Here is a 13,093-nt window from a genome sequence, read left to right as displayed (position 1 = left end):
ACCAAGGGCGGCGACAGGCGGCGGCGCAGCGCAGCCAGCTGTGTGGGCTGCCAGGTTAAACGTCCCCTCTACCTGCTAACCAACTTTTACCCCCACCTGCCCCCTGGCCGTGAAGCTTTACCGCCCGCTTCACCACGCTTCACGCGGTCTTCGCACACAGCTGCAGCCGTCGTTCCTCACGTCATCCGGTTCAGACAGACTGCGAGCGAGCGAGCGAGTAAGGAAGAAAAAGAAAGAGAAAAAAACAAGGGGCGGTGCGTCGCGGCGCGGAGCGGCGCGGCGCACGAGACGACGACGACGACGACAACGACGATACGAGACGAGCCGCTCGCTCCTCTCCGGTCGGCTCGGTCGTAGCGGAGCGAAGCGGAAAGCGCAAAGCCCACACCACACCACACATCACCAGCTTACTTGCACGCTCGCTCGCAATAACTTTAAACTCGAGGCAAGATGGCGGCCGCGGCGGCGGAGGTCCCGTCCGCGCACCTCGCGCTCGCCACGGGCGACAAGATCCTCGTGACCGTCGAATCCGCGCTGCCCGACATCCTCGTGGTATCTTTTGTCCATGGCGCCAAGTGCTTCCAAGGTGCGCTGCTCGACGCCACTAAGAGGTAAGAATAAGGGAGAGAAAGAAAGAAAGAGAGAGAGAGAGTGATAAAAAGAGCGAGAGAGAGAGAGAGAGAGAAAGAAAGAGTGAGAAAGAACGATATGAAGGAAAGACCTCGTGTTGTGACCTGTCCTTTTTTTCCTATTTTGTTCCGCTTACCGAGAGCCTTTTGTTCTGTCATCGAAACAATGTTCAACCCCTCATCATTCTTCGGCTTTTAAAGAAAAACCACCCGTTTACGGGTTCCGCTGGTTAAACCCAAAGGTTTCCGATGGCTAGCATCCAAAAAGAGCTTGGGATTAGGTGATTCATCGATTCGATGATGCTCTGGTCCTTAGAATAAGATTTTGCAGGAAATGATCATGATGTTTATGCCTGTACTTTGTCATACTAACGTTGACGATTTGCTAATTAATCATTGATCTTTAGAAGTTTTTTTGCCTTGCCTTTCTGAGACTTGTAAACAGTGTATTTCTTCGAAAATTGATCGGTTCTATAATAACTGTATAGGTACTTTAGAAATTGGTAGGTTTGGAATTGGTCGAATAGTAACTAAGAGGTACTTTAGTTGCTATCTGTGAGCAGAATGACGAATATATAATGGAATGTTCAACAGAAAAGTTGATGACTAAGTCCACTTACAGTTTATTGAGATGTGTGATGCATAAGAAAAAATACTGACAATAAGATTGGAGTCATAAGTTCAAAAACGAATCGTCGAAAAATTTTGACTTTCAAAACCTTTCCATCGCCGCATGCAAGTTTGTACTTTGGAGCAAAATGACAATTATTTCTTGAACCGGATATTAGTGACTAGGCTCTTTTGTGCCACACACACTCTGATTATTTCTTTCAACTTTGCGTAGGCGTCTCGATATTTTAGAAGAGTTTTAAAAGTTGATGATATAAATCCTTGAATACTAATAGATTTACATCATTTTTTCATATTATAGCAATAACACTAACGATATTCTTTTCCGGGTTTGATTTTTTTGATTGTATAACGAACCTGAGATTCTGATGGAAACGACACGAAAGATTTAAAACTCAAATTTTTCGACTATCCAAACGTTTAAGTACACTGAAATCTCATAAATTGCACAGCTGCAAAAATTCTTTACGATGATTTTTATTTTCAAATTCATGAATTTGAGTATTTTGGGATTCTAGAATTGCCACACAAACTAAGATTAAAATATAGGAAAATAAGGATCAGAATAAAAAGCAAAATGCTCTATGATCGGTGTAATAATGATCGATGCAGACGATGATTGATGTTCCATTGCTACAAAAAGTCCGGTTGCCAGGTATAACTTTCAGTTTTCAACGTAATCATCGGGATACAAGGATGTGATATTTCCAATTTATAAGAGTTTATATTCAGATACCTGGAACAGAGTCAATGTTCCAAATGTCTGACAGCGTCAGGATCCCAAGGAGTCTCGTTACATAATCGATCTAAAATTAGACGGTTATACAAAAATGCCATCAACTTTTTCGCGTAGCATTCTCGGAATTTTAAGGATTTGTCTTTCAAGTTTAACTACATGAAACGAAGTACAAATCGTAAATTGAAAGGAAAATCTATTTTTTTGCAACATAAGTATGTTTCTAAAAAAGTAATGTAACACCAACTTTTCCAAAAATTTTATTTTTAACAAAACGATTTATTGTTTAGAAATAACCAAACTGATGCAAAGGATATATTAATTGCCTTCAAGAATTTAGGAAATTTTTTTTTTAAGAAAGAAGCTTTCCTCTAACTCTTACTTTGTTTTTGGAATTAATATGAAGATTTGAGAGTTTTAAGATTCAAATATAAAGTATCAAAGGAATAATATTAAGTTTCGAGATATTTTAATTATCACAATCCACGGGATTAAGTTGGGAAGAAATTGGGGAAGTGATGCCACCCGACGGCGCGCAATGCTCGTCGGCTTCCACGATAGTGCACGCGCGAACTTGGCACGAAATATCTCATTTCCTCCGAGACGTAAATAGGTCCAAGTCCCGAAAGCTCCGATAATTTTGATAACTTATCTGTACTTTAATAGGAAACGTATGCGCGCGCGAATATGTCTCCTCCTAGCGCCAGCCGCAATGGGCGTGGAAGTCGTGAATTTCCTCAAATTTCACATGACTCGGCTGTCGCTAAGTCGTCATATAAATGAGATATTACATCCTCTACTACATGTTTTTTTCTACACTTACACATGCGTATAATTACGTGTACTCGGTGTCCCACGAGTCGTATGCTTTCTCTCCTGGCGGATTCAAATCGTGATGGAATTCTTTTCGACAATAACTAAAAAGAAGTTGATTACTGAAATTCATTTCGCGCGATAATGTTAATAAATAACGAGCAATGGAATTTTCCATTCGATAAATTTCGATTAAATAAGCTGACTTCGAGTAGTCGAAAAATACGTGAATAAACGTAACGAGAAAGTTTTGCTTCACCCAGTATATGCTAAAAAGACTCTACTGTGGGGGATGACTCATGATCTCGCATAGTAAACGCACCTTTGTAATATAGTCGTTGCCGACTTCTCTGATACGAGTAGTCATTTCGATTATTGGGAAATCAACTAAGTAGCTATTATACTAGTTGACCACTGTTGTTCCACTCGTACGAATTAATCTGCGAACTTATGAAAAACGAGCTCTATAGTCAGACCAATAAAACGCGTGGGAAATCTTAAATTGAATTTACTCAACTATTATAACCACCGAGTTTGTTGAATGTGATTAATCAATTTAATGAATTTCATTATTAAAGTTTTATCATAAGGCTGTTGAGGTTTATTGAACTTGATTATATATTATTACAACATGAATTAAATTTTACTATCGAATCAACTGAATTCACTGAGTGTTATAATTAAGATGGATATTAAACCGATTTTGTTGAAAACTATTATTTGGCGGGTAAACTCATTTTCATTCGACGTCGCGTAATTATCCAATTTGTTCAATTCTACCTCGAGAATCGGAGAATAATTTCGATGATTTCAAAATCGCGCTGATCCCGATCTCGATCAACGTCAATCACCCCGGACTTTCCGTTTGAGCGTGCCCTATTTATCCAAATAGTAATTTTGCTCTTGCAATCGCTAGTTTTGTCCATTCAAGCAGTTGTCATTTTTCTCAGCGCATTTTTCTCAGAGGGCAACCGGGGTTAGCCGCCCCGTGAGTTCAGAGCCGAGCTCGTTGCTGTGGCCGAACAGCTGTTGCCCGTTTTCTTACCCCGCGCCCTAAGTTTTCTTGTCCAAGCCGGGCGGCCAATGGCCGCCCCGTGTCGCAATTGCACAACCATGCCTAGCAGGGCTGTAAGTAAGGTCGAAGGAATCGTTTAAAGTTTGACTGATCACCAATACATCCCAATTCGAAAAATTATTTTAAAGTATTCAGTGACTATTCTTATTACGTCGCTTATTTATTTTCCTTTCGTTAATTTTTATACGTTTATTGCGGTAATAATATACTGCCATTTTAGATTTGATTGATAATAATTTAATATAACAATATTAGCTAGTATTTATTATATTTTTTATTTATAAATAATTCTTTTCACCTCAATCATATTGTAATATATGTGAAAATGTTGAACAGTTTCGTTAAGTTCGGCTAGATAAGAAAAGATAAGTAATCGAGAGACAGTAAAGTTTCTGTTTACGGCCCTGAAAGCTAGTTGGGGCCACCGACCAACCAGGCCTGGCTTGTGTCACGTTGTGCACGACGGTATGGTGCGGTAGAGGTTCCCATATTTTTCCGCTATATGTATTATAATTCGATACTCTCTCTTCTGTATTTGTTTTTTTAAATTGGTAATAGAGGTCTTTTAAAGATTCTTTTAAAGAATTTGTCAAAAATATTAATAAAATTCACACCCATCGAATAAAAAAGCGAATTTATCAACAAAGATTTACGTTCAAGATTAATTCTTTTTCCCTTTCTAAAAAGACTTTCGATATCAACATTAGCATCTTAAAGAATTTCTTGAAATATGTTCGAACGATTAAAGAAGAATTTCATGGATATTTCTGTATATCTACTGTATGATTGAGTTTTTTAAAAATAAAATATTAACATATTTTTTCGTTAATTTGTACTTAGTCTTTACTATAGTAAAATTTTTATTGAACTGCGCGTTCCATTAAATCTACATTTAGGAAAGGTCGACTGCAAATCGATGACTAAATTAGTAGATGACAGTCCAAGGACATGAATTTATTAGTCTGGGGAACGGTATTTATCGATTTACCCGACATCAAGTCAAAATACGTTCCGGCTGTGCGGTTCACGCATGATCCAAGGTTGAGAACCTCCATTATAGTGGTCTCGTGTTCGTCAGGAACAAAGGGAATATCGTCGACGTCTCTGAGAACGCCACCATTTGCGGGTCGAAACTGCGGATGTGTACGTGGACACAAAGCAGAGAAACAGCCACGTATACTAATGCCGTAGTCCACGTTAACCGTTTGCTTTATTAACTTAGAAATGAGCCAATTATTGTTACAGTTTTTAACAAGATAATTGAAAACATCAGGAAAAAAAAAACAAATTAGAATCTAATTGCGACAGGTCGAAGATAAATGGAATTCAACGTGTTATTGAATAGAAGCTTGTTGGTACTTAGATTACAGCTCGGTTAAAAATGTAAATTAAGTTTAGAGAGAGAAATTAGATAAGCTCACGTTACGAATTTAGAATTCAAGAATGAGAGGATTTGAATAATTTTAGGATTATAAACAGTAAACTTATGGCCGCGTGGGATCTTCGCAGAGTGCCGTAAATTCGTAACAAATTGGACAAGCAACGATAGTGAATAGACCCCTCTAATTTATCAGTTCCATCATAATCATTTTCACGTCATGGCGAATCTTGCTGATTCCCGATATTATTCCCTCCCGGCCATTTTTCTTCCCCACGCGCGGGCTGACTCGGAATTTCGAGGGTCTCTCTCTGCCTCGTATCGGGACCTAGAAAATATTAATGGATATACCGTCAGAGGCTGTCGCTCATTGTACGTGCCTCTCTCGAATCAATACCATGACATGGCCGCGTTGTCGGTGCACGGGAAGCCGACGAAGCATACCCGAAAGCGTTGCCCAATCTTCTGCCATTCTCATTCCACGTTTCTATTGAAAGCTTTGGCGCAATGATCTAGCTTATTTGTCGATGAACGTAGGAAAGTTGATCAAGAAATTGCTTAAAATCGCGAGAAAATTTAGAAAACTCGGTAAGCAAAAGAATCGAGAACAAGTCGTTCGTCATTTTCTATGGTAGAAGTTTATACATCAGTCAGAAGCCTTTTTCCAAGTCGGAAAAAATAAACATGAACATCAGTTAAGAATCAAAAGAACTAGCGTTGTACCAAGCATCTCTTATATGAAGAAATACAAGAAAACCTCATCAATTCGTTATTTTATTGATTTACGTTTATGCAAGATGAATAACAAATGAATCTATCGCTATTTGCTAGAGTAAAAGGTCTAATGAAGTATATAGTCAAGCAGTTTCGATAAATCCTCAAGATAGCAACGTGACACGTACACGGAAAAAACGGTTTTGCTGAAATATATTTGAAAATTTAGTTAGATATAGATTTGAAAGTAATTTAGTTGGACCATCAAAATAATTATATAGAACGTTTAAACGTTGATAACAATGCAGTAAAAAATTTTAACATTTTAGTAACGCGAGTTGGAGCATCTTATATAATTATTTTAATAGTCCAAACAAAATTATTTTCTCTAGTATCTAGAAAAATTTTTAGATACTTGACTAAAACCGTTCTTTTCGAAACGACGGAAATATTGATAAGGCATCATTATCTCTTTGACTAATTATATGTATAGCTTAGATACCATTAAACTTCTAGAACGTCAATCACAAGACGCACTTAATTATATTCATAGGGGACTTCCTTGTGGTGTTCAACCCCCGGAGTCGGTGCCAGATCCCGATGGCGATAAACTGGCGACGATCGCGGCGCGCTTCAGTTATTTCCAGGAAAAGAGGAACGTGCTGTCGTCGTCGGCGGCCGCCGTCGTCACCAAGGTCGACCTTCGCAGGAGCATCAATCCGCCCGCTAGGTACAAAAACGCGAGGCCTACAGTGAGATTGAGGCCCCGCCAGGTGCTCTGCAGTAAGTGCCGATCGATCTGCAACGAGAACAGCGAGAACGTCAGGAAGAGGAAGCACGAGGACGCGCAACAGCAATCGCAGCAGGTACCGCGAACGTAGCTTACTTAGGATCGTACATTTTTATAGAATTGTGTTTAGATCGTATACTTCTTTTTTAAAAATTTAATAGGTATAAATGATTAATTACTTATTTTGAGTATTAAGTACATGGAAAGAACAATTATGTTAAAATATTTAATTAATTTATTTAGATACAAATCTAAAAATAATTTTGTTGAATCATCAAAACAATTATGTGGGAAACTTAAGCACAATGAGCAATGCAAAAAATTTCGATATTCTAGCAATTCAATTAAGCGTCTTACATGATTATTTTGATAATTCAACAAAATTATTTTCAGATTTATATCTAGCTAAATTTTCAAATACTTCAATAAAATCGATTTTTTTTTTCATGTGAAACACTGTTCAGTGCTTTGAATATTTAAAATAAGTAGTTTCCAGTATTAAATTAAATTTTTGTAAGGGATCAAGGAATTTTTTTTTAAAGAGTTTAAAAAAATTTTTTAAACATATTTAATAAAGAGGAAAGTTTTTTTGTGTGTGTATTGTGTGTTACGTTGTCAGTAATCTACAAATTAAAAAATATTTAAAAACAGAAGACTCAGAAGCCATAAACTGAAATTTATTACTTTAAGAAACTTAAATGTAATCATCGATATTGTCAAAAATCTGATAGCATGGACTACGTCAGAGTTCTCTAAATTTTTTGAGCTTCAATAAGAACTCTTTTTCTCAACAACGTTAAATTGGACTTCTAGAAACTTTATTGAAATCACTTCACGTTAACAAATATTTGGCTTGAATCATCGCATGGAAGTATTTTCTTTGCTGATTCTACCAGTTGATTCCGGGATCCACGAGAAGAAGTGATCGACGTTGCGGTCAGCAACCGCAGAAGACTCAGCGAACGTTTAATGCCGAACAGAAAGCACGATCCAAACGATGACAAAGACGACAAGTTCGAGTACCGACTCGAAGCTGGGAGCATCGTTGATCCCAAAACTGTCGAGATTGCAGCCCAATGAGATCAACAATGTGATACAAAGTCCCCCCGATCAATTGTCTGGTACATTTTCATTGGAAAATTTAAGAATACGTTTAAATAAATTATAGATTATGTATATTGTGATTTTATGCGAATTAACTATGAAAAAAAATAGTCAACTTCGAATTTATTTTTCTTTAGTGAACAATTTGCTTTTGCGTTATTTACTTTTTTCTTTCCATTTTTTGCTTTTAATATTTTTAACAATCTAATGACGTTAGTTAATTACATGTTTTATATGTAGAATCTTATAATTAGAGAGCATATATCATATCAATTATGCACAGCAATTGAAAGCAACTGAAAGCCTGTTATATAAATGGAAATGGAGTCCAAATCTTGAGAATTAAATTTTTTATGATGTTTCATACACATTTATTGCTACAAGTTTCGATATCATTCTTTGTCATATATGCTATATATATATATATATAATATATATGACAAAGAACGATATTGAAACTTATATATGTAGGTAATAATTTAATTGGAGCTTTTTAAGCTGTTGTTATTTTTATTTTTGTAGAGCGAGATAATTTTCCAATTTTCGTAACATATATCTGTTCAAAGTGTAAAGAAAATACATATTTTCAATCCTTTGCGAAAATAATAAATGCTTCAAAATTAGGAAACGCTTTTCGAACTAAAATTTTTAGATGAATAGAGGAGCTTTAATCGACAATATCTCAGTATGAATTCGTATCGAAGATAGAACAATTATTTCAGATAAGATGAAGGTCGCGGCGAGTGCGCAATCATCACATTGGCCTGTAAGAAATGAAGAGGAGATGTCCTTGAGGAACGTATTGACATCGCAAGAACGAGTAGAGTCCACTGCCGAATGCGACAATAATCCCTCAACGGCTTATTGTGCCACGCCGAGAAGACTTAGCAGTTCGTCGGTGGAGAGCGCAAAAATTCCCGAAGAGGAAGACAAGAAAACTTTCGCGGCTGCGGATTCGACGATGAGATTGAAAACTGGTAGAGTGCCGAGGAAGAAGCGTTCAGTGGGTTCGATGGAGGATCTTTGGGATGAATCGGTATTTGAAGATCCCACGAGAATCGCTAGGACTACGCCGGTGATCAAAATCTCGTTTGGTGCGCAAGGCGAAGGAACTGTTCTTAAAATACCTGCGAAACCTCAGGATCCTGATGCATATGAACAGGAAACGGATGACGCCGATGACACTCAGCAAGAGAGAGATCCTCTGGGACTGCCCAGGTCCTTTGGCGAATATTATGAGGGCGAAGAGGACGGGCAGGAACAGGTAGATCCTCAAAAGCAGGGCGGCGTGGTAAAGGACGCCAGTGCAAAGGCGGCAAAACGAGCTCTGAAGAAGGCTAAAAAAGAGGCTAGAAGAAAGATGTTGGGCGGAGTGTCACCAGCGAGGTCGCCTTGCAATGGATCGCCGAGGTAAAAATAGATGGAAATTATATAAATCCAAAGAATCCATGATTTGCTTGATTGTGAGTTTCATGATATCTTTTAATCTTTTTTAATTCTTTTTTTACGGTAATATGTATAGAGGGTCGCCAATACCATCACTTTATTTTTGGACACTATTTCTCAAATAAAAGTTAAAAATAAAACTTCTTTTACAATACTATTCAGAAATTTGCAATAATTAAATTTTTGTAAAATAAGCAAAAATGAGCGTCTCACAAAGTGGGCCTCAAAACTGACGTAATAGATAATAATGCTACATATTCTTATTTTTATTTTTCAGTTATATATACAAAATTATTTCAATTTGTATATACAAAATACTTATAAGTTAATGTATATGAGTATTTCTAGAATCCTTTCATTTCGATACAAGGAAAAAACGGCTTCAATTACCACGATCAAAAGTCACCTATCAATACATTTTTTTCTTATAAGAATTATACAGTATGCGCCAAAAAAAATGCGACTCTCTTTTAATAACTATTATATTTGCTGAGTGTGATACAGTAACGCAGTGATTGCAATTAAAGGAAATCATATCGAATAAATATTTGGTAGAAGAATAAAATATTTGTGTTATAAACAAATTTGCCCCCGTCCACTCACTTTATTTAACTAAACTGACAACTGAAGTGTTAGTTGTAAGAGTCGCATTTTTTTTTGGCGCATACTGTAGTATTTGTGATATCCGATTGTGATATCCGTAAGATTGGCATATCTTAACGGTCATGGCTGTAAAGATATGTCCATTTTACGATTATCACAACCAAACGTATTGATGGGCGAAAATTATCATTATTTATGGTTGTTGCAACCATAACATTTTTTCTGTGTATAAAATTCGATTTTTATTGATTTGTACGCATATACTTTATGCTGTTCCACCCGACAATTTTTTTTAACTTTTCCCATAAATACAAGAGCGCTTTCAGCTCTGATAAGATTTTTTAACACAATAATGCTACAATACATAAAGATTAAGCTTATATGGTCTTACAGTGTCAGTTTACGACGTGCCAGTTTATACTGTATCATTTTAAAATTATATTATAAAAAAAGAAGAATAAGATAGAGAAAAATATAAATAAACAGATTTAAGAAATATATAAGCGATCTAATATTATCAATATCATTTAAACTACACAGTTTGCGAATGAAAATCGTAAGAATTTTAATTTCACATTTATGAAATTCGTTTTAGTTGATTTTATGTAGGAATAAGCTACAAAAATATATAAATTGTGAGTTTTTTTACTTCTTTAATTATCTAAATAGAAAATATTTTTATCAGTATTAATAAAATGCAATGTTTAATTTCAAGAAATAAGGAGATATTTCTTTAGGAAACCTATATCTTTAATGTCTGTTCTTATGTCAGTATTGGCGACTTTCCTCTATCTAAGAATACATCGCATAATTGTATGTATATGATTACATAATATAAAGAATAACTTATATTGTATAACTAATCTATAAAATATATTTCTCTGTGTATTTAAAATTTTTATTTAAGAAGTGGTATTTTTGAAAAATTTACCGATTTTTTAAATCATTATTTTAAATTATCTAGATATAACCCGACGTACGATCCGCTCTTATATCATCGCCGGAAGCACAAGGTGAAACATAAAAAGAAGCACAAGGAAGGCAGAAAGCACAAGAACCAGCAACAACAGGAACAATCGCATTCTGAACAATCCAGTTTAGATTCCACAGACCCGCAGCAACAGCAATCGCAGCAGCAGCCACAGAATTGGAATGTTTTACCGGGCGGCGGTGAGTCTTACAGAGCCATTAAGGAGCAGTGCCTGAAACAGAAGCTGTCGATATCCCTGAAGAGGCTGAACACAAATGCGTACGCGCGTTGTGATTATCCCGTAAGCAACGCGTCCTCTGGCTGCAAGAGCTCCGGTGGTAGCAGCGACGAATTAAGCGAACATGAGCCGGAAGTAGAAACTGCGCCAGATTTTCCGCCTCATCAGTCGCATCCTCTAGTTATGCGTCTAGCTGCCACCTCCGTAGCGCACTGTCTTACTGCCAATGGCAGACGGATGGACGTGGGGGATGTTGTATGGGGCAAAATTCACGGCTTTCCTTGGTGGCCCGGCAAAGTACGCTCTCAAAAATGTTCTAAAAAACATGCTAATAATACCCTTATAGAACATTTGGTGCTTTCCAGCAAACGACAGTGTGACACAGTGATCATGTCATCTTCGTTTAACTCTTCATGGTCACACTTCTAAAAAGCCACACGATGGTTACTCTGGGTTAAAAGACCCGACCCATCTTTAAAGTGTTACCAGATCGACAGTATTAGTTGCAATGATTTAAAAAAAATACAGTAATTTCATAATTTCATTCTTTAAGAAAATGGAATAGTGGCATTTTTGTGAAAAATTTAATTTTAACACTAAAAAAAATTGTAAACATGTACTAGAATTTAGCGTGAAAGTTACATATACGTCGTCTTTCACGCTAAATTCTAATACATGTTTACGATTCTTTTTTAATGTTAAAATTAAATTTTTCACAAAATGTTCGGGTCATTTTGACCCAGTGTGACTATGAAGGGTCAACATTAACAAACAACAAGGATGTAATGATTCACTATGTTACATCTTTTGCTGTGTCTCTTACTGAAAAGCCCATTATAAATTACAGTAATTATTAGCTTAGCTATCATTAATTTAACATCCATAGTTATTATCGAATTTTATTATGTGCAGGTGCTAAGTATCACGGTATCTTGCAAAGAAGACGGTACCTCATCGGGTCCTCAGGCTCATGTGGCTTGGTATGGATCATCAACCAGTTCATTGATGTCCTGTGATCAGTTAAGTCCCTTTCTGGAAACCTTTAAGGTATATTCATTTAAATAATAATAATAATAATGAATAAAATGCTTAAAATAAACACAGTAAGTAATAAAATAAGTAAAATATAATGAGTAATTGGAATGATTGAAACTGCTTCAAATGATAAAAGATATACGAAAGAGAGATATACGAAATTTGGAATTTATTGTATATCTTATATTTTCTGTACTAATTTTACAGTGACAGTAAAGTAATAATTTTAGAAATATTGATGTAGTTGTGAATCTCTAATTCCAGACACGGTATAATAAAAAAAAGCGCGGTCCGTATAAGGAAGCAATACGGCAGGCCCAAAACGAGGCTCGAAGTCAAATCACGCCTAACTCAACCAGCAACGTGTTGAACGTCTGCGGTTCGCCCCGCGAAGTCAACGTCCTCTCCTAAGAGAAGTTCTCTGACAACCATTCCTTACGAACTAACGAGCCGTCGGTGTGATAATTGAAGTGCTCGCGGCAAAAAGAGTGCCGACCAATAATTAATAACATCTTCAAATTTATTATATAATTCTCATTAACGCACACTTCTTTTAAAAGAACTTTTCTTCGCATTTTCTTTAGTCGTGATGAATTTAAACGTTTGGATCTCAAAAGATCTTAGGAATTTTTAATTGCTTTCTTCTGATTTTAACTTCGCGATCATTTCAAATTTTTGAAACTTGCAGTAGACTTTGAAATCATGGAATTTTCGATAGACCTCAACGTACGCTTCTTTATTATGATAATTGTTACAGATAATTGTACTAATGACTGAATCCTGAAGAAATAACTTTCTTATATGTCACATGTGCAGGTCAACATTGACTTTTCCCGAGCGCTTGAATTAACGACGGGTCGAAATTGTCGTGTAACATATGAAATTTTGTACATACCCATTAGCACTATTGAAATAGTTAATCAATGTTTTGT

At 36.4% G+C, this 13,093-nt stretch overlaps 1 protein-coding gene across 1 annotated transcript; it reads left to right on the top strand.

The window, feature by feature from the left end:
• The first annotated feature begins 137 nt into the window (after window positions 1-137).
• LOC108732070 (PWWP domain-containing protein 2A) lies at window positions 138-12,701 on the top strand. The gene is given in 8 exon segments (XM_018462697.1): window positions 138-611; window positions 6,529-6,841; window positions 7,662-7,731; window positions 7,734-7,886; window positions 8,592-9,279; window positions 10,883-11,423; window positions 12,039-12,173; window positions 12,426-12,701. Coding segments are annotated over 8 exon segments (2,208 nt in total). The 5' UTR covers window positions 138-450; the 3' UTR covers window positions 12,573-12,701.
• The last annotated feature ends 392 nt before the right edge of the window (window positions 12,702-13,093 follow it).

The sequence above is a fragment of the Mycetomoellerius zeteki genome, unplaced genomic scaffold (genome assembly GCF_001594055.1).
Source record: "Mycetomoellerius zeteki isolate Tzet28-1 unplaced genomic scaffold, Tzet1.0 scaffold145, whole genome shotgun sequence".
NCBI lineage: Eukaryota > Metazoa > Arthropoda > Insecta > Hymenoptera > Formicidae > Mycetomoellerius > Mycetomoellerius zeteki.
The sequence above is the reverse complement of the archived record's forward strand: the minus strand, read 5'-3'. Positions and strand labels throughout refer to the sequence as shown.